At 47.5% G+C, this 21457-nt stretch overlaps 1 protein-coding gene across 3 annotated transcripts; it reads right to left on the minus strand.

The window, feature by feature from the left end:
• Positions 1 to 1320: 1320 nt before the first annotated feature.
• SFXN4 (sideroflexin 4) lies at positions 1321 to 19982 on the minus strand (the record flags this gene model as incomplete). 3 transcript variants are annotated; one of them, XM_079705940.1, is made up of 14 exons in its annotated part: positions 1321 to 1722; positions 2818 to 2935; positions 4695 to 4780; positions 11729 to 11844; positions 12825 to 12903; positions 13566 to 13631; positions 13764 to 13820; positions 13905 to 13958; positions 14867 to 14892; positions 15456 to 15510; positions 15594 to 15620; positions 16488 to 16562; positions 18417 to 18482; positions 19845 to 19982. In XM_079705940.1, the coding sequence occupies 14 exons, from the start codon at positions 19881 to 19883 to the stop codon at positions 1645 to 1647; spliced, it is 942 nt and encodes a 313-aa protein (XP_079562066.1). In that variant the 3' UTR covers positions 1321 to 1644. The 3 variants fall into 3 exon arrangements, with proteins under 3 accessions (XP_079562066.1, XP_079562067.1, XP_079562065.1); XM_079705941.1 differs by lacking the exon at positions 13566 to 13631; XM_079705939.1 differs by lacking the exon at positions 19845 to 19982 and having other exon boundaries at positions 18417 to 18599.
• Positions 19983 to 21457: the final 1475 nt, after the last annotated feature.

Here is a 21457-nt window from a genome sequence, read left to right on the forward strand (position 1 = left end):
CCCAAGACAACAGTTCCTGCTGTCAAGGTGCACAGTCAGCAAACGGGATTGCACGCGGTGTGGCGAGTGCTAGGCATGATACGAGCACTACGGGAGCACATTGGAAGGGCACCTAGTTCAGTACTGTGAATCCTGGAAGGCTTCCTGGAGAAGAGTGATTGACGTCCAAGTCAGACCTGAAACACAGGAAGGAGTCAGCCCAGAACAGAGGGAACAGCTGGTGGGAAGGCCAGAGAAGAGAGACCGCAGCACATCCGAGGAACTGGATGTCAGTCCAGAGTGAGGAGAGGGAGTGGCAAGAGATGAATAAGGTAAAGGCTCCCGCCTGCCATGGCAAGGAATCTGGACTTGATCCTGATGTACTGGGAAGCCATTTAAGGCTTTTAAAGCAGGTGTGGTTTCGAAGAGCGGGCTGGAGATGGACTGATGAGCGACACCAGCAGGGGATATGCTGTTGGGCTGGGCAGTGGACGCGGAGGGGTGAGTTCTAGAGACTTGACAGACTCAGCCCAATAGTGCTGAATGGGGTGAGGCGACGGGGGAGTAAGGCCGAGGCCAGTGGTCCTGTCTGACGAAACTGGTACGCGGTGGTGCCATTCCCTGAGGCTGGGAGGGAAAGATGGTCTCAAGTGGACATCCAGACGGCAAAGCGCAGGGGGCCGCTGGACGTGGGCCTGTTGGGCAGGGGAGAGCGAGCCCCACGACAGGCCTGCACAGGAGGCAGTGGCAGTATGACCAGCATCTGGGGGGGCACGGATGACAGCAGTCTCAGCAGTGGAGGGCGGGGTGGAAACAGTGAGGGTAGAAAACTCTTTGAAGAAGTCTGGCTACAAAGGGGGGGTTTTGCTTTTTTCATGAGGCAGGTGACTCAAGCCGTTGAACTGCTACTGAGAAGCAGCAGAGCGGGGAGGCTGGAGCCAGAGGCGCAGTGGAGGCCGCAGAGCGGAGGCCCTGAGGAAACAGGAAGGGTCGGGCTCAAGCCCGGGGCACAGCTGACTCTGCACGGAGGAGGGGCGGCTGGGCGTGTGTGGAGGGCGGTCAGCAGGTTTGGTGCCAGGAGGCCAATAGCCTTGGCTTTCACAGTGGAGGAGGAGACAGGGTCACCTGCCAGTGAGGAGAAAGGAGGAGCTGGGCAGCAGCTGGCAAAGATTTTAAGCAGCTGTCCAACAGGAGTAAGCTGAGAAGGGAGACAGGATTGCTTTGGGGGTTGGAGTTCTTCATTGGCTCCCCACACATACACCTCGAGATGGGCCATCAGTTTAATGCCTGTGCCTTGGGCACATGGGTGGACCTCTCTCCTTTGTTTTCCAATACTCAACTTTAGAAAAGTTTATTAGGAAGTTCAGAGTATCCTTTCACAGGCTGACGAATAGAAAACTGAATCTCGTATCACACATGCATCCCCTCAGCAACCCCCTGTGGTGGGTTAGACAGGACAGCCCCCGTTTCTCTCCTTCCACCCAAGCTTGTTTAACCCTAGGCACGATCAGCCTCAAAACAGTCTTGGCACGTGTAATCGGAAGCCGTCCTGTTGGCGCAGACACCTCTGGGGGTACCAGGACACTTCTGGCAGGGCTGTCCAAACGGAAACCTTGGAGGAAGGTTTTCACACAGGTACCAAACAAATTCACCTGAAACTCACCCCTACACCCCTCTGTTATAGAAGAGTTCTGTTTCTTCTGTTGCAGACTGAATTTCCTTTTCAAGCTCACTGCACTGTATCTAAAACACAAAGTTAAATTCTTAATATTCACATTAAGACGTTTTCTTGCCTTAGAAGCCAAGTTTAAAAAACAACACAATTTCAGAAAGCATCTATGTCCAATAACCTTTTCAGTGATGTGTAATCTATAACAAAAAAACATTAACCTAACTTTTTAAAAACTTTCTTATGGAAAATTTCAAATACAAACAAATGCTGTGGCCCATGTAATGTCTAAGGAGGTGCCCTGGGCAGGGGCCTGGCAGAATCCCTCTTAGCCTTGGGCTCTCTCTGCAAACCACCCTAGGCAGGACAGGACCACCATTTAGCTACGTCATGCCCACCTTGGACCAACAAGGTATTTAAAAAGTCCAGCAAATGCCAAGACTTGCTTGGTGGGGTTTGGGGACAGGGGGGTGACAGCAACAAGCATTTGAAATGTTCAGCCAAGAAATACTAGAAATTGATATCTCCTACATCAATAATGTCCTTGATACCAGCAACAAGGCTTTGCAGAGGTACTATGATCATCATCTGTCTTTAATAGAAACTAAGCCTCAGAGAGTTTAAGCAGATTGACCAGGGTCATGGAAGAGCTGGGAATCTGAGTCCAGGCAGTCCGACGCACCATAGATCATAATACACCCTGGTCTATAGAACAGCAGCCACTAGCTGCATGTGAGCACGTAAGATTAAATTAAACTAGATTAAAAATTCAGTTCTTCAGTCACGCTAGCCACGTTTCAAGTGCTCAACAGCCGCATGTGATAAGCGGCTACACACATTGGACAACACAGATATAAAACATTTCCATCACTGTGGAAAGCTCCACTGGGTGGGGTGTCGCTTCATAATAGTATATTATGAAGTATTTAAAATATCTCAAAGGGTTTTTTTTAACATCCCAGAAAAATGCTTCAGATATACAGTTAAGAAAAACAGAATCCAAAATTGTACAGGTGACCTCGGAGATGGGATTATGCATAAATAATGTTACTTTGTTTTATACTTTTGTAAATTTCGCAGATTTTTTTGGAGAATAATTTATTTCACTCTGATAACGAGGAGAAGAAAGAGATATATATTCTTAGAGGAAGTCGAAGGGGGACACTTACCCGTCCAATCTGTGGGAATATACTAAAAGAAACTGGCACCATCAGTCCCATGACAAGGATAGTACAAGAAAGCTTTAGGGTCCACAGTGACCACGGACACTGCAGGAAAAACTGGGTCCTGTAAGAGACAAGGCACCAGGGCTTTTTTTAGAGGCCGGCCCTCTGCTCGAATGGTGTCCAATTGTCTTGCCAGCAGCTGCAGGCCCGGACTTGGTTCCCACTTGCCCCACAAACAGGCGATACTAGCAGCTGCACCCACAGAGCGCTCACTACACATCAGGCCCGGGTCAAGCACTTCACACGCATTTGCTCATAAGATCCTCCCATGACCCTATGAGGTTTGTGTTATCATCATACCCTTCACACGAACAAGAGGCTGCAGCCACAGACCGTGTAAGTCCCTTGTCAAAAATCTCCAAATTCTTAAAAGTGAGAGGTCAGATTCTAGAGCCTGTGCTCTCCCCTGGGCTACACTGACACGGATGTGACATTCTGACCATGACCTTTGAGAGTGTGGGAAGAAGGTGCAAGAAGCCCATCCTGGGAGTCAGAGACCTGGGGTCCGGCTGGGGCTTGGCCACTGACAGACTGTGTGCTCTTGGGCAAGTCACTTTCCCCTTCTGAGCCTTGAGTTTTTTCAGATGCAAAATGAAAGGGTTGAGTCAGAAGAGCCATGGTGGTCACTCCAGCTTGGACACCATCATGGCTGTGGGATGACATGAGGTCCTTCCAGGCACCCAAGGCCCACTGGGAAATGAGGACCATCTCTCCTCACCAGACAGCGGGTGCCACTGTGCAGGCCTCGGGATGAACCGCAGGACCCCAGCTTTTCCAGAAGCCCCCACTCTGAGGCCAGCCAGAGAGGTTCAGGAAGACCCCGACCCAACAGAAGTCCCCACACCCAGCTAGCTGGATCGACCACGGGAAGTAACAGTTGGCTCTGCCCAGGACACTGCTACTTCCTGAAATGTGCTCCTTGTGTGGTCCTAGCGGGGACTTCCGAGCTCACCACCTGGACAGAGCAGACTGGTTCTGGTTCAGCACCAGGCAGGTGACCCCTCCTGGGCCAACAGAATCCTTCCTTGGGAGTTTGTGAACTGAGTGGAAGACATTCCCTGCCCCCAGACCCCCAGGGCTTGCTGTGTTTTTCTCTCTCATCAGGACACTGTGAGGATATGAGCTGGGAGGTGGCTGCAGTCACGTCCCTCAACATAAAGAAGCCAGTGTGTGGTGGGAGAGAAGGAAGACAACACCCACGAAGGAGAAGAGAGGACCGTCCTGCACCAGAGCTTCTGATCAGCTGCCACAGGCAACGCACCCCGACCGTACCCAGTATCTAAACCAACGCATCTCCCTTCTGCCCTAAGCTACTCACTGCAAGTGGGGCCTCTCATACTGGCTGATGCCAGGCTCTCCTCCTAACAGGCCATGTCTCGCTTCTCAAAACGGATAGCAGTCTACTGATTCTGGGCCACTTAAGCTAATTTAACGCATGCTTGGAATGAAGGGGGAAAAAGAGGTTTGAGCAATATTCATAGCATATCAGAGCTGGGAGAACCCGCAAATCATCCACACTCATCATTGTAGAAGCGAGGAATCGAGCCTCAGCAGGTGCCGGGACATGCCCAAGGAGCAGACGTTAACTGAGGACAGGGCCTGGGCGAGATTCCAGGTTTGCTGGAATGTGCACATCCGGATTTGCACATCTGCCCTAAATCAATCCTACTGTCTTAACTGTGATGAAGCGTGTTTAGAAGGAAGATTCCTGAAGCAACTGATTCCCACCTCTCCAACCAGGTTCAGTACTTGACAAGTTTTATACAATTTTGATTGTTAAAATGTTGATTCCTACCCGGGGAGATGAGCATACCTCTTACCTTTTAAAAAAGTATGAGAAGACTTCAGGGATAAAAGCTGAGGTCCCAAACAGCACAACTCTGGATGTTGCTGTGTCTTTAATGGCCTAGTGGAAATGAAAAGAAAGCAGCTTATTAGCACGTGGAGTGAGACAGTTTCCAGGCATCTTGCAACTCAGGACAGAGGCCGGCAAACAGCAGCTCTCCCTTCTCTCTTAGAAAAACAATGCACGTGCAAAAAGGTGAAGGCAGCGCCTGACGTGCACACGTACAGAGGATGCCTGGGGTTGGTGCCAGAGGAACCGGAGATGGGATTTACCTCCCTGACTCCACAGTGGTCTCCATCACTCCTCCAAACCGCCCCAAATATAATACCAAGCACAAGCAAAGGCAGCTGACAGACAAATCCTTACTCAGAACCAGATGGCAGTCCGTTTGATGGAAATGCTGGACTGGACTTGCCACTGAGGACCGCTCCATGTTTTCCTTCCAGTCCAGGACTCTGCCACTGGCCTTCCCCTCCTGAACAGGCCCCCCCCAGTTATTCCCACCCCTTCCAGTGGAGGAAGGCCGGCTCCGAGTGCACTGGTGTGGCATCGCACCCACATGTAACATGAATATGTCTTCCTGTATGCACCCATCTTTTGCTTGTGTAGTTAACAATGTGCTATAAAATTGTATTTTGCGTAAACACGTATGTATATTTCCTACCATGTTGTCATCTTTTCTAGAATATACGTTACCCTCTATATTGAACATATGATTGACTGTATGGGTTATATGTACACAATCATGTACTCAAGAGCAATGTCAGAGACTTTCAAGGGAAATTTTTGACTACAGATGACACTTGTGTGCGAACTTCAGAACCCAAGCCCTGGATAAGACACAACTCCGCACACAGCACCACTCAGCGCAAGATGGACAGGCACTCTCCCCACCATTCCCTCCCCTGAACTCTGTTCTGTGCACTTCTGTCCTCCCATAAGCCCATGACCCTGTGACCCTGGGGCTACAGCCCGCTGTCTGGGCTCCTCTGCTGTACCCAGCACGCCTGTTCTCTGCTTAGGACACGAACGCTCGGCTCATCCGATCCTCTGCGGGAATGTCCTTCCCCCACGAGGACAGAGGGCACCAAGAAGGGTGGCTTTTAAAATAAACTTTCAGGAATACAAGATAAAGCTGTTCGACTCCAGGAGGAGAAAAGTGGCTGCTGAGCACCCTGTGCTTCGACGTCAGTGAGGCGAGGCCAGCCTCACTCCAATTGTCTCGTGTGGAAGAGAAGACATTCCAAACCAGACACCGGTCATGAGGAGACACTGCAAGACACGTGACAGCTTGCAACTGAGTAGCTGACACGGCCAGGCCAAGGAAAACAGCACGGACTAGGCTCCTGAAATCTGATCAAAGGTGCCCTGTTACAATCAGATATTGCTGGTTACGCAGTTTCTGAAATTTTAGCCAAAGAAAATAAACCTTTCGGTGACAGGGAAGTGATAAAAGAATGCTTACGCACAGTCGCAGACACTTTATTCTTAAGAGAAAGATAAACATTTAAAAAAGAGCAGACCATCAAACCTTTCTTTTACCCTAAATTGGCCTTCATGCAAAAAAGGAAGTTTCTCTCCATGAGCTGGGCTAGATAAGTGGGTAGCTAGCAGGGCCCGAGGCTGCCTCCCCGCCCCCAGCCCCTGGAGAGGAGGGATGCTGACTGGTCAGGCTATGGGTCTCCAGAGCCCAGCACAGTGCCCAGCAGGGAGGAGGTGCTGAGGAACAACTTGTGGATTAAACATTTGCTGTCACTCTTCTCTCCAGCTCTGTGAACAGTTCACAACGATACCCATGCCCTGCACTTAAATGTGAGTTGAAGAGAAATGCAAACATATATCCACACGAAGAGTCGTACCTAAATGGTCAGAGCGGCATCACATGTAATAGCCAAAAACTGGACACAATCCCAATATCTATTGCCTGGGGAGTGGACAAGCAAAACGTGGTACAGCCATACAATGGAACACTGCTCAGCGATAAGAAGCCACACACTACTGATGCCTTCCAAGTTGGACGGACCTCAAAAGTCAAAGAATCCCAACACAAAAATATTGTATGATTCACTTGTATGAAACTTCTAGAAAAGGTAAAACTATGACAATATAAAGCAGATCAGGGGACTTCCCCGCTGGCACAGCGGTTAAGAATCCGCCTGCCAAGGCAGGGGACACAGGTTCGAGCCCTGGTCTGGAAAGATCCCACATGCCATGGAGCAACTAAGTCTATGTTCCACAACTACTGAGCCTGCACTCTAGAGCCCGTGAGCCACAACTACTGAGCCCGTGAGCCACAACTACTGAAGCCCGCGTGCCTAGAGCCCCTGCTCCGCACGGGAAGAGAAGAGAAGCCACCGCAATGAGAAGCCCACGCACCGCAACGAAGAGTGGCCCCCGCTCGCCGCAACTAGAGAAAGCCCGCGTGCAGCAACGAAGACCCAACGCAGCCAAAAATAAATAAATAAATAAATTTTAAAGCAGATCAGTGTTTTCCTGGGGTTGGAGGTGGGAAAGGGAGTGACTGTACATGGGCACATGAAAAATTTTTAGGGTGATGAAAATGTTCTAAAATTGGACTGTGGTGATGGTTGCACAACTGTTTGATTTTACTAAAATTCATGAAACTGTACTCTTACAATGAATTTTATACTATGTAAATTCCTCCTCAATAAAGCTGTTTAAACATGTCTCTTTAGGGTGATTCTTTTTTTGTTTTGAATTTTATTTTATGTATTTTTTAAGTAGCAGGTTCTTATTAGTTATCTATTTTATACATATTAGTGTATAATGTCAATCCCAATCCCCCAATTCATCCCACCACTACTCCACCACCACCACTTTCCCCCCTTGGTGTCCATATGTTTGTGCTCTACATCTGTGTCTCTATTTTTGCCCTGCAAACTGGTCCACCTGTACCATTTTTCTAGATTCCACATATGTGCGTTAACATACAATATTTGTTTTTCTCTTTCTGACTTACTCTGTATGACAGTCTCCAAGTCCATCCACGTCTCTACAAATGACCCAATTTCGTTCCTTTTTATGGCTGAGTAATATTCCATTGTATATATGTACCACATCTTCTTTATCCATTCATCTCTTGATGGGCATTTAGGTTGCTTCCATGTCCTGGCTATTGTAAATAGTGCTGCAATGAACACTGGGGTGCATGTGTCTTTTTGAATTATGGTTTTCTCTGGGTGTATGCCCAGTAGTGGGATTGCTGGATCATATGGTAGTTTTATTTTTAGTTTTTTAAGGAACCTCCATACTGTTCTCCATAGTGGTTGTATCAATTTACATTCCCATCAACAGTGCAAGAGGGTTCCCTTTTCTCCACACCCTCTCCAGCATTTGTTGTTTGTAGCCTGTAACTGATTTCTAATCTCATAGCACTGTGGCCAGAAAAGATGCTTGATATGACTTCAATTTTCTTAAGTTTACCTAGGCTTGATTTGTGATCCAAGATGTGATCTATCCTGGAGAATGTTCCGTGTGCACTTGAGAAGAAAGTGTAATCTGCTGTTTTTGGATGGAATGTCCTATAAATATCAATTAAATCTATCAGGTCTATTGTGTCATTTAAAGCTTGTGTTTCCTCATTAATTTTCTGTCTGAATGATCTGTCCATTGGTGTAAGTGAGGTGTTAAAGTCCCCCACTATTATTGTGTTACTGTTGATTTCCTCTTTTATAGCTGTTAGCAGTTGCCTTATGTATTGAGGTGCTCCTATGTTGGGTGCATATATAATTGTTGTATCTTCTTCTTGGATTGATCCCTTGATCATTATGTAGTGTCCTTCCCTGTCTCTTGTAACATTCTTTATTTTAAAGTCTATTTTATCTGATATGAGTATTGCTACTCCAGCTTTCTTTTGGTTTCCATTTGCATGGAATATCTTTTTCCATCCCCTCACTTTCAGTCTGTATCTGTCCCTAGGTCTGAAGTGGGTCTCTTGTAGACAGCATATATATGGGTCTTTTTTTTTGTAGTCATTCAGTGAGCCTGTGTCTTTTGGTTGGAGCACTTAATCCATTCACATTGAAGGTAATTATTGATATGTATGTTCCTATTACCATTTTCTTAATTGTTATGGGTTTATTTTTTGTAGGTCCTTTTCTTCTCTTGTGTTTCCCACTTAGAGAATTTCCTTTAGCATTTGTTGTAGAGCTGGTTTGGTGGTGCTGAATTGTCTTAGCTTTTGCTTGTCTGTAAAGCTTTTGATTTCTCCGTCGAGTCTGAATGAGGTCCTTGCCGGGTAGCGTAATCTTGGTTGTAGGTTCTTCCCTTTCATCACTTTCAGTATGTCGTGCCACTCCCTTCTGGCCTGTAGAGTTTCTGCTGAGAAATCAGCTGTTAACCTTATGGGAGTTCCCCTGTATGTTATTTGTCGTTTTTCCCTTGTTGCTTTCAATAATTTTTCTGTCTTTAATTTTTGTCAGTTTGACTACTATGTGTCTCGGTGTGTTTCTCCTTGGGTTTCTCCTGCCTGGGACTCTCTGTGCTTCCTGGACTTGGGTGGCTATTTCCTTTCCCATGTTAGGGAAGTTTTCAACTATAATCTCTTCAAATCTCTTTCTTGGGTCCTTTCTCTCTCTCTTCTCCTTCTGGGACCCCTATCATGCGAATGTTGTTGTTTAATGTTGTCCCAGAGGTCTCTTAGGTTGTCTTCATCTCTTTTCATTCATTTTTCTTTATTCTGTTCCATGGCAGTGAATTCCATCATTCTGTCTTCCAGGTCACTTATCCATTCTTCTGCCTCAGTTATTCTGATATTGATTCCTTCTAGTGTATTTTTCATTTCAGTTATTGTATTGTTCATCTCTGCTTGTTTGTTCTCTAATTCTTCTAGGTGTTTGTTCTTTAATTCTTCTACGTCTTTGTTAAACATTTCTTGCATCTTCTTGATCTTTGTCTCCATTCTTTTTCTGAGGTCCTGGATCATCTGCACTATCATTCTGAATTCGTTTTCTGGAAGGTTGCCTATCTCCACTTCATTTAGTTGTTTTTCTGGGGTTTTATCTTGCTCCTTCATCTGGTACCAAGTCCTCTGACTTTTCATTTTGTCTATCTTTCCGTGAATGTGGTTTTCCTTCCACAGGCTGCAGAACTGTAGTTCTTCTTGCTTCTGCTGTCTGCCCTCTGGTGGACCGTTTAGGGTGGATTCTTAAACATAGAACCTTCATCTCCAAAACAAGGTATTTCATTTCTGGCAGCAATTTCTCTCCTGTTACTTGCAATTATGATGTCCCTGTTGTAATTCACTTAGAAAGGTGGCCACTATTTCCAGACCTGCTATTAGATGGGCTGGTGGGAATACTGTAGCATGTATCCAGTGGTTTACAATTCAGCTTTGTAAATAGTGACAGGATTTAGAGTAACATGTTTCATGAGCCAAATAATGATGTATTTACTGATCGACTGAGAGGCCATCTTATCTGACCGCCTTTCCTACCAGCATTCTGGGCAGAAGGAGGTCCCGCTGGTTCAGGGAGCCCTCTTGAACGCAGACACTGTGAGAGGCCCAGCTACTCTCTTTGCTTTGTGAGCAACTGCCTCACGTTACAGTTCTTTAGCTAAAGTCACTCCACAGAGATCAAAAAAGATCTCACTTCCTGAAAGGTATTTTTTTTTTTAAGTCTATACCCAAAATGAAACCATAGACTACTGCAGGTTCTTTGAGCTGAATGCAGACAGAAGCTACTGTGTTGGATTGAGCAAAAGAGTAAACTACTTAACAATAAGAAGTCTTAGAAATGGAGGCCTTTTAGAGGAGTTTTAGGTCAGAGCATTGGATTTCCTCAGGCCATTCTTCACAGCAGACTGGTCCTTAAAGATGAAGACTCTAAGAAAATCCACTGGGAGGTGGACACGGAGGGCTTCTCTTAAACCCAGAGACATGTCCACTGACTTCCCCAAGTACAGAGCAGGCTGGGAGGGCAGATGCTGAGCTTGGAGGACAAGATCTCACCTTCAGATGGGGTCCAAACGTTTGGCGGACATCTATCTGTGACCCATCTTAGGGGTCAGTTTGGCTGGGATGTAGTCCCCAGGTATTTAATCAAACACAACCGAGGTGTTGCTGTGGGGGTGTGATTAACATCTACAATCAGTTGACTTTAAGTAAAGGAGATTGATTACCCTCCATAGGGTGGATGGACCTCATCCAATCAGTTGGAAAGCCTTCAGAGCAAAATCTGAGGTTTCCCAAAGAAGAAATTCTGCCTCAAGACCGCAGCATCAGCTCCTGACTTTCCAGCTTTCAGGCCTGCCCTATACATTCCCAGTGCAAAAACTGCACAAGCCAATTATTTAAAATAAATGTCTTACTATATATATAGATAGATGATAGATAGATAGGCAGATATCCTATTGGTTCTGTTTCCCTGGAGAACCCAGACTAATGCATCACCTTTTAAACATCAGGGTGGGGCTTCCCTGGTAGCTCAGTGGTTAAGAATCCACCTGCCAATGCAGGGGACACGGGTTCAAGCCCCGGTCCGGGAAGATCCCCCATGCCGTGGAGCAACTAAGCCTGTATGCCACAACTACTGAGCCTGTGCTCTAGAGCCCGCGAGCCACAACTACTGAGCCCTCATGCCACAGCTACTGAAGCCCACGCACGTAGAGCCCATGCTCCACAACAAGAGAAGCCACCGCAATGAGAAGCCCGCACACCACAGAGAAGAGTAGCCCCCGCTCACAACTAGAGAAAGTCCGCGCGCAGCAACGAAGACCCAACGCAGCCAAAAATAAAAAATAAATAAAATAAATAAATTCATAAAAAGAGAAAGATCTTACTGCAGAGAACAGATTAAAAAATTTTTTTAATTTAAAAAATAAACACCAGCGTACAAAATGTAAATTCTCTCTCTCAGCATCGTAAGAAAAGACAGATAAGAAAAGGTTGAAGGGAGACATGAATTTGTTACCAACTCTCAAACAGGCAATTCAATTCTTTGCCCAAAAGGCAAGCAGCTTACAGCTCCATCTTGTGCGTCCCCCTACCTTTGTCCCAGCTTTTCTGGAATAGCCTATGACACTGCCTTCCTTGTCCATGACCTCAATCCCTCGCAGGGGCTCCAAACTTCTCGATGCAACCACATTCATTCCGCTGAGTTGGGCTGTGGATGTAAAGAAGAAAACACACAACAGAGAGATAAGTGTCAGTCCAATAAAGCAACATCTTTTCAAGTGTCACGCCTGTTTCTTTGATGGTTGCACTTCCTGATCCTCGGGTGGTACTGGGCCAACCAAGCTCTCCTCTGGGCTGTGGGGCAGGGTCAGAATTGCTGGGCTCTCAGTCTTGGATCCTGACCACAAACTAGCACCAGGTTCTGACACCCCTGACTGGATTCCCGGAGAAACCCTGGGGTCCTTGAAATACGCCTACCTGCTTTGCTGAAGCTGTTTTTTTTTTATGTTTCTTTGGCCGCACCACGTGCAAAGTGGGATCTTAGTTCCATGACCAGGGATCGAACCTGTGCCCCTTGCAGTGGAAGTGCAGTCTTAGCCACTGGACCACTGGGGAACTCCCTACTGAAGCTGCTTTGACCAAGTTTCTGTAACATAATTTCCCAAAGTTTACCACTGACATAATTCTGCTAACTCTTCAAGCTGCTACGATTCCCAAACCCAAATGTGGAGCGTGAACTAGTGAACTTGCAGGCTGGCAAAACAGTTAAAACAGTTGGTTAATAGCTCTGTCACTCCCTTGGAGTCAGACCACTGGGTTGGAATCCCCTAGACCACCACTTTCTCCCTGTGAAACCCCAGAAAAGTTCCCTAGCCTCCCCTCGACTCAGTCTCCTCATCTGTAAATGGGAATAATACTACTACCTACCCCTAAGTTGTTGTCAAGATTAAATGAAATAATACATGGACAGGGCTTGTACAGAGTCTTTCAAATGTAATTTGTGTTTCCAGGTTTGTGTTCACCCTTGGACAACTAAAGGGGTATCTACAGAGAAAGTGTCACCTCTCAAACCAAAGACCTAATTTGGGCCTGGGGGCACCGGCAAGATGCAAACAGTGGCCCTCATCAGCCACAGTGTGGCCCAGAGACTTGGGTATCCCTGAAGATGGAGGGAGGCTCCCTGCTTACCGAGAATGATGACAGGAATGACGTTTCTGCTCAAAATGCTGTTCAGTGAAAATCTTACTTGGAGCAAACGAGGGAATAACTAGAAAATAAGAGAGAAAAATCATTACTGCATGGAACCAGCAGAGAGCTAGTGTCAACTTACTTCCTGTTACAGGTCAGACCCCTGCAAGTGCTCTCCGTGTATTTCTTGTTTTAATTCCTGCAACACTGACGTGTTCTCCTGGATCATCAGAGGAACTCTTGGAGACTTAAGAGAGGCTACAGAACTTGTCCAGAGTTACTAAGCCATTAAGAGTTTGAGCCAAGATGTGAACCCAGGCTTACTGGACTCTGAAATCTACATTTTCTCCTATCAGTATCCTGACATCTAAAGCAATACACAATTTGTGTAACATGTTTATAAACATGAATAAATTTTTTTTTTTTTTGGCCGTGCCGCGCTGCATGTGGGATCTTAGTTTCCTGACCAGGAATCGAACCCACAGCTCCTGCAGTGGAAGCGCAGAGTCTTAACCACTGGACTGCCAAGCAAGTCCCCTGAATTAATTTGTTTTTAAAGATAACAGTACTGAGCCCATGCCTAGAAACCTGGAAAATAATCACACAATTTTGGGGTGATAGGATTACAGATGACTTTTATTTTCTTCTTTATGTCTTAATCACACTTTCTAAATTAAGTTAGAACGTAAAATTTTGATTCTGAGGAATAAAAAAGATTCGACAGATTTCTAAAATACACACTCCAAAAAAGGTGGAAGAAGCAATCACTCCTGCTCCTACTAAGATACTCTCATGGGGGCGACGATCCTAGGGAAAAACAAAAGTTCATATTTAGCAAATACCAGAGTTTTACCCAGGAAAGATAATGAAAACAAACACACAAAATCGCCAAAAGAAACAATATGAAATTGCATACCCTCTGGGCCTCATAATACTCACATAACTTGCATTTCCATTGACAATGTTGAAGACTGTACTGTAGGTGTAGAAGGAAGCCTGCGGGAAGACAGAGGCTAACATGTCACATTCTGGTTTCAAGCACAAAAAATCCAATAATTACGAAACAGAAAGAGTTGCTACCTGAGGTAAAATCATGGACTTTAGACTTTTTACGGGCAGCATTGACAGAAATACCTGTAAAGAAAATAAAGCAGATACAGATTACTATATATATTATAAAATAAACAGATAAACAACAAGGACCTACTGTGTAGCACAGGGAACTAGATTCAATATCCTGTAATAACCTACAATGGAAAAGAATCTGAAAAAGAACAGATATATATGTATAACTGAATCACTTTGCTGTAAACCTGAAACATGGTAAATCAACTATACTCCAATTAAAAAAATAAAATAGAAAAGAAAATAAAGCAGAGTTGTGAGTGTCTGGGGGGAGGGAGGGCTTGTGGCGCAAAGAACTTCCCCAGGGAGATGCGGACCTGAGACCCCAGGAGCAGGGAAAGTAGAGGAAGGTGCGATGCAGGGGGCTAGTGGGCAGTGGACAGGTGACGTTGGATGGGCACCCACGGGCACTGGGAGCCCCTGGGTGCCTCGCAGTGGCCCCCATCTCCAGGCAACTGAGCAGGGCAGCTAAGCAGCAGCACCTGCAGGGGCAGAGGAGTGCTGTCACTTGGTGAGAGCGCCTCACAAGAGCCAAGGCGGACGGCCTCGCTGGGGGCGATTCCGGTTTCCAGGGGAGGGCTTGCGGAGAGAAGGTGACAGCCAGTGACACGGGCTTGTGCCAGGGAGCACATCTTAACTCATCAATCTGCTCCATAGCGCTTTGCACACACTAGGTGTTCAAAGAAAGGATTACCTTATGACACTGTGAACCCTCAAGAGGCCCTGGTGCCCGGGGAGGGATAGGTGGGAGTGGGGTGGGGAGTGGACAAGGGTCGGAGGTGCAGGGTCCTAACCATCTATCAGGCAGTCACGGGACAGAGGTCCAGAGCTGGAGGACACCAGCCACTGAGCTTAGGAGATGGGGGGACATCTTCCTAAGCCCCCAGCTTCAGAGCGGTGAGCGGCAGCTTACTCACCATGGGCGCCGTGAAAGGCAGGAAAGCTGGCAAAAAAGACAAGAGGGTCAGTGACAGCAGAGTGGGTGGAAAAGCACCCACCCAAAAACCTCTTCTCAGGCCGAATGAAGGCATGGACGTCAAAGGGTATTTTTTACACGTGCTTTTTTGTTCCTAATAAAAATAATAGCTGTGCACGTGGCAGAACTTTAAATCAGCGCAGCAGAGTTACATCTGACCAGGCTCCTGCCCACTGAAGGTAAGTGGTCCCTTGTTCCCGGTCCTTGTTCACCCTTCCACATGAATTCAATACATCTGTGACACTGGGACTTATAATAAGACATGTATACTTGCTCTTCATCCCTGCTCCTGGCACACAGCCTAAAACCCCTGAAATTTCCTAAGTGAGAAGAGCGATAAAGGTGAAAGGAGTGTCTCTTATTCTTCATAACAAGCCCCTTTCAACCACACCTGAGATAATGTCAATGCAGTGACCCTGGGAAAGCACCTAAGGGAGGGGGCTGGTTGCCAGGGGAACCAAACACTTGACTAGAGGGAGGCAAGGTTTTCTAAAGGTTACAAACCACTCTGAAAATTAGACTCAACTCACCTGCAGGTCGAAAAGGACCAGGGATCAGCCTGCTATTGTCAGGATGCACTGTTGACTTCAGAAGGGTAAACACAAAGGTGAGTCTGATGTTTGGTTTTCTTATCTTAGGCTAAAAATTAGGACGGGGCTGAAACTTACGAGACTTCTCTTCCAAGCTTCTTGTACCTAAAAAGAGAAAAACCAAGCAATAGCTTTTAAAGGTGGCTTAGCAGCCAGAATATCTCCTCTACAGTCTCATTTCTGGTGCCAACTTTGCTCCACCTTTCCGAGACTGGAGGGCAAACTGTTTTCTACCACAGGGACTGAACAAATCAAAACAAGTGAATCAAACGAATGAACTGACAGGAAGCAAAGAGAAGATCCACACGAAAATGACCAAAACATTAAAAAGTCCCAAGTCTCTAAACTAGGAGAGGCCAACACCTAACTCGTCCCCTCGGGCGAGTCCCTGAGTGCAGCCAGCCTCTCCTGGCTCAGAGCAGAGTGGACTGTGCGCAGACCACGCCATTAGCCAAGTCACTTGTAACAGAGCCAGGCTGTGAGCTCAGAGGCCCCAACAAGTTCTCAGAAAAACCAAGTTAAGTGCGTGAGCTTTCCGCAGGCTGCCTCGAGGGACTGATGTCTGTGGCCTCCGGAAAGCCCCGTACACCGCAAGGTAGATAACAAACACTTGGTTTGAGTCTTTGGGCAGGAAGTAGGTTCTCACTCTGGAGGCCTGCCTGAATTCTGGAATTTGCCATGGGGCTCCAGGAATCAGCTACAGAGAATCCTCACAACAGATATTGCAACTGCAAATATCTGCTGCACAGGAGGAACACTACGCCTTTTCTTCTTAATACCAGCTCCTAACACTAGTAACTAACATTAATCTGGTTTACGAGAAGGAATCCTACCTACATTTAAAAAGCGAACCCAACTGGGCAGTGTTTACAATGGCAAAATCCCACCTGATTTCAGACCATGCAAGTAAAATCACCTCAAGGCAACCCCACTCAGCCTTGAGCCAGGCACACCTGGGAACAAGAGTCATACCCTTTTGTCCTCCAAGTCACTTCTGGATGCATCTTCATGGGTTAACAATAGCTGCCTTGATTTTTCTATTTTTTCCTATAATCAGAGACAAGGAAATCAAGCAATGATCTCAACACTGTTCAGATTTATCCACAGATTTAAGAAGCACCTGTTCACTCACACCTGATTTTAATTTTAAAGCAACGTGGAGCTAAGGCTCTGTACCCCCTGAGTTTCCATTAGATAGTCCTGTGTGTCATTCAGATTCAGACCACCCAGCTTCTTCTTTTTTTTTTTCATTTATTTTTTTGGCCACACCTCACGGCACGTGGGATCTTAGTTCCCCAACCAGGGACTGAACCCGTACCCCCTGCACTGGAAGCTCCTTAACCACTGGCCCACCAGGGAAGTCCCCCACCCTGCTTCTCAGACAGCCCCAGTGGCTTACCCCACTGCTGCTGCCACCTGCCCCATCCCCTCCACTGGTTCCTCTCCGACTGTCACCATCCTCCTGGCCACACAGGTCAGAAACCTGGAAGTCCCTTCTCTCTCTCTCATACCCACATCTAATCAGTTCAGTCTTATTTTCTCTCTTCTGTTTTACTTAATCTGAGTAAAAAAATTAAACAAGGAAATTAAAAAAATGATTACATACAAGCCCCTCACCCAGAATCAACAACTGTGAACATTCCGTTATATTTGTTTCTAATTTTTCCCCCCAAAAGATCCATCACCCCCAGTCTCAATTTCCTCTCCATTCTATCAGAGGTAACCACTATTATGAATTCAAGGTATAAACTTCCAGTCCATTGTTTATATTTGTACATACATGAATACATGTATCCATAAAACAAATATGTAGTTTTGGTTTTTTATGTTGTAATTCGCATAAATGCTGTACTATATGCATCTTGCTTTCTTTACAAAACATCATGGATACCATGTTTTCCATTTAACAGCACACATATCATATGTTTCCACTTTATACCATAGGTCGATCACCAGATCATTTTTAACAGCTAATCAGTATTCCACTGCATGAATATACTACATTATATTTCTCTATTTCCCTACTGATGGGCATTCAGCTTGTTTCTTGTTTTTCTCTATTATAAACAAGACTATATGGAACACCTGAGCACAAGGACAGGAGCATCCCTGTGGATCTGGCCCCGAGGGTCATTGCTGGTGACAGGGTCTCTCCTCCTCTTCATCCCTCAGCCACAGCTGGTTCAAACTCTCATCTTTTACTTGGACAGCTGAGCCATCCACCCCCTGAACTGTTCTCAGTCTGGTCCCTTCTGGTTACTCACCACCTGGCTAGGTACAAACCCCCCTCGTCTGAATGACACACAAGGACCTTCAAGAAGTGCCTGGTTCACCTGAATTAAAATAAAAGCCCCAGGAGGACTTCTGTGGCAGTCCAGAGGGTAAGACTCCACGCTTCCACTGCAGGGGACACAGGTTCGATCCCTGGTCAGGGAACTAAGGCCCCACATGCTGCGCTGCGCAGCAGGAAAAAAACAAACAAACCCAGTAACTGGGTGACATGGCCCACTTGGTCCCCCCTCCCCCATTTTGCTTACAGTCGGCTCTTCCTGACATTTCCTCCCTGGCCCTCCCTCCCTCCCTGCCTTCTCTAAACAACCTCCCCCAAGTCCTTGCTATACCTTGCCCTTAGAACCCTAGGTCAAGGTCTGCAACTAGCTTTGCCAATCTGTCCTCCATTATGAGGGAGGTTTGCTTGGATCCCCTTTGTTACTACCTGTTAAATAGATGTCTGCTTTTATGTACCACCCTTCCAATCCAACAAGCTCATTCACAAGGAATAAAAACATGATAATATATATGGATTCTGTTATCTCAGCTGCTTTCAAAAGGGACACACAGTCTTCACGTTTCAGAATAAAATGTGAAATTCACTATCTCTGAAAACAAGAAAATACTTACAATTGAAACGACCAAATTTGTAGGATCCAATAATTCTGTCCACTGAAGAAATCTTTGAATAAAAGACTTAAGAGGGGCAACAGCACCAGAGAGGTTAATGGCAGCAGAAAAACCAAGATACATGGTAATAACAGCAGTTAACATTATTTTTGAGAACCTAATAGGGCCTTCCTCTTGCAGCATCTCCTGGAATCCTCATAACATCCCCATCTTACAGGTGAGGAAACTGAGGCTTCCAAGGACTCATGAATGGATTCAAGGAAACCCAACCAGGAAATGACCCAATGGCCTGTGCTCTTAACCACTCCACTATCAAAGTGCTCTTGAGGGTTAAAAGCCCAGACTTTGGGGTCAAATGGGCCTATGTTGACACCCCACATATGACCTTGAAGCACTACCTAGAAAGGTCTCAGAATCTGTTTCTTCACCCTCCTGCGGTGGTTATAAGGCTTAGCTCTAGTCATAAAGAACCAGACACCCCAGTGAAGGCTCAATAAAGGCAGTTCACATATGGAGAAAGCAGGCATGGTTTGCTCCTAAAAGTCCCCAAATTTTGCAGTGGTTTCAGCTTTGAGGCCTGGCTCTGCCAGGACACCTTGAGTACCCTGTGCTTCCTCAACATCCCCACCTAAGAGAATCAGGCTAGGCTCTACTTTAGGTAAAGGCTGAAAGAGAACACTCTAGAACTGTGCTGTCCAATTAGCCACATGTGGCCAGGCCAAACTGAGATGTGCTGTACGTGTAAAAACATACACGGGATTTCGAAGACTTCCTACAGAAAAGGAGGTAAAATATCTCATTCATAGTTTTCTATATCAACTACATGTTGAAATGTTAATATTTATATCTGTTGGGCTAAATGCAATATATTATTAAAATTTAAATTTTAAAAGCCACGTTTGTTAATGTGGCTACTAGAAAATCTGGAATTACCTATGCGTCTCCCATCCTACTTCTACTGGACAGCGCCGCCCAGCCCCACTCTGAGATGGGGCCCAGGTTACTTTCCGGCCATGGCGGCTTCCCGCAGCCCCGAGTCTCACTGTCCGGTGGCTGAGCCTACAGACTCAGGGAAGCTGGGGCCACCTGGGAGGACCTGTTCCTCTCCAACCTGATGCCCAGCAACAGCTTAGGCAGCGGAAGGCAGACCCCTGAGTGGTGGGGAGTGACTCCTAAGTTCGTGAGATCTGCAGGGGAATACTGTGCGACCCTCGCTAGCGAGGCCTGGGGCAGAGGCCACGCACGGTAACAGCCATGGCCGTCGGCATCCGGCAAGCTTGGGTTTCCTTCGTCCCCTCCCGGGGTCTGAAATGGGAAGGCGGGTGCTGCGACCACGTGGCCTGCCCAAGGTCACCGCGGCCAGCGGCGACTCCACGCCGCGCGGCCCACGCCCTCCCCGTCCCCAGACGCGCCAGGCCCGGGCCGTACTTGGCGTTCGGTGATCCAGAAGCGCACGTTGGGCTCCATGCGGGCTGCGGCGCCGCTGCACCCTAGGAGCCAACCGGCCCCCGCGCTTCTTCCCCCTGCTGCTCCTCTTCCTGAGACCTACGAGCTCCCGGGAAAGGCCGCGGCCGCCTGGGCCGGCGCGGAGGAGGAGCCGGGCGGCGAGCCCCGCCCCGGGCGCGCGCGTCCCCTTTCCCCGCTCCCGGGGCCGCGCGCCCGCCGCTCCTCCTCATCACGCGCCGGCTGTTCCGGCGCCTGGGTGCCTGCACGCCCGCTGCTCGGTGTTACCACGCGCCAGCGCCCCGGGCCCCGCGCGCCCGCTGTTGCCGTGAGTCCACCTCTCCCACAGGTCAAGGCCTCCCACCCTTGCTCCGCCCTTTCGGATAGCCTGGTCGCCTCAGGCCTAGAGGGGTTACCTATGGAACCCCCAGATCACTGTACCTACCGCGAAGACCCGATCAGGTGGCGTGTGGCGCCTTCCACAGCCTCGCCCTGCGCTCCTGCAGCGTCCAACCCCCCACCCCCCAGCACAGGCTTTTGGATATCACCCTCGAAAATCTCTTCAATTGCACCTAAAGTCCAGCGTACCCGTGTAGTACGGGTAGTCAGGACTCGCTACATAATTTGCGTGGCCCAGTGAAAAATGAAAACGTGGCACCCCTTATTTAAAAAAGACTGCCAATTTTCAAAAGTCGACCTCAGAGCATTATACCGAAACTCCGGGGCCCCTCTAAGTTAAGTGTCGGGCCCTGCTGCCAGCCCGTGAAGCTGGCCCTGATTTCAGTGCACTATCTCTCTCTCTGCCCAAGAGTTTTTCCCCAGCGCCGGGGCAAATCCAGCTCCTTCTGTTGGATACCAGATCAGGTAGGGACCATTTGCAGAGAAAAACGTGCCTTCCTTTCGCCTTCCACCCCATTCCCCAGCACTGGGGTGGGTGGGGGTTATGTGTGGAAGACGTGTGGATGTTTAGGGTGTTGAGGGGGCTCCTCAGGAGTCCTGGGTTGGGGACCCAGCACCATCCACTACTTGGTTGTGTGACCCTGGTCAAATCAGTATCTCCAAATCTACCTTCTCATCTGTAAAATGATGACAGTAATTGTACCTATTTTGCTTTTGTTGTGGATCCAATGAGATAAAACATGTAAAAGCCCTAACAGTGCTGGCTCAGGCTGGGCCACTTACAGGCAGCTGGCCTTTGCCCTCCCTTGCTTTGCCTTCCCTTCTGGAAACATGAAACCAGCTTATTAGAGGCCCATGTGGCCTCTCAGCTCCCACTTTTGCTCAGCTCACTTGGCTCACTTTTCCATAGCCTTCAAGACTTCATCTTTTCCTCCAGGAAGACTTCCTTGATGCCCATAGCTGGGTAAGGTGCCCCCTCCTCACTGTTCCCCAGTGTTCTGTGCCCCAGGAATGTATCTGTTGTATCACAGTTTAGCACACCTGTATTATCCTGCTGGCTCTACCTGCAAGTATGTCACAGATCCAGCCCACCTGACCTGCTTCCCTCTCTGGACTGTCTAGCCTTAACAGAGGAGCCAGAGTGATCCTCTTAGAACAAGTTGATGGAACTCTTCTCAAGAACATTCCTGACATTTCCC

Source organism: Hyperoodon ampullatus (genome assembly GCF_949752795.1).
Source record: "Hyperoodon ampullatus genome assembly, chromosome: 1".
Lineage (NCBI taxonomy): Eukaryota > Metazoa > Chordata > Mammalia > Artiodactyla > Ziphiidae > Hyperoodon > Hyperoodon ampullatus.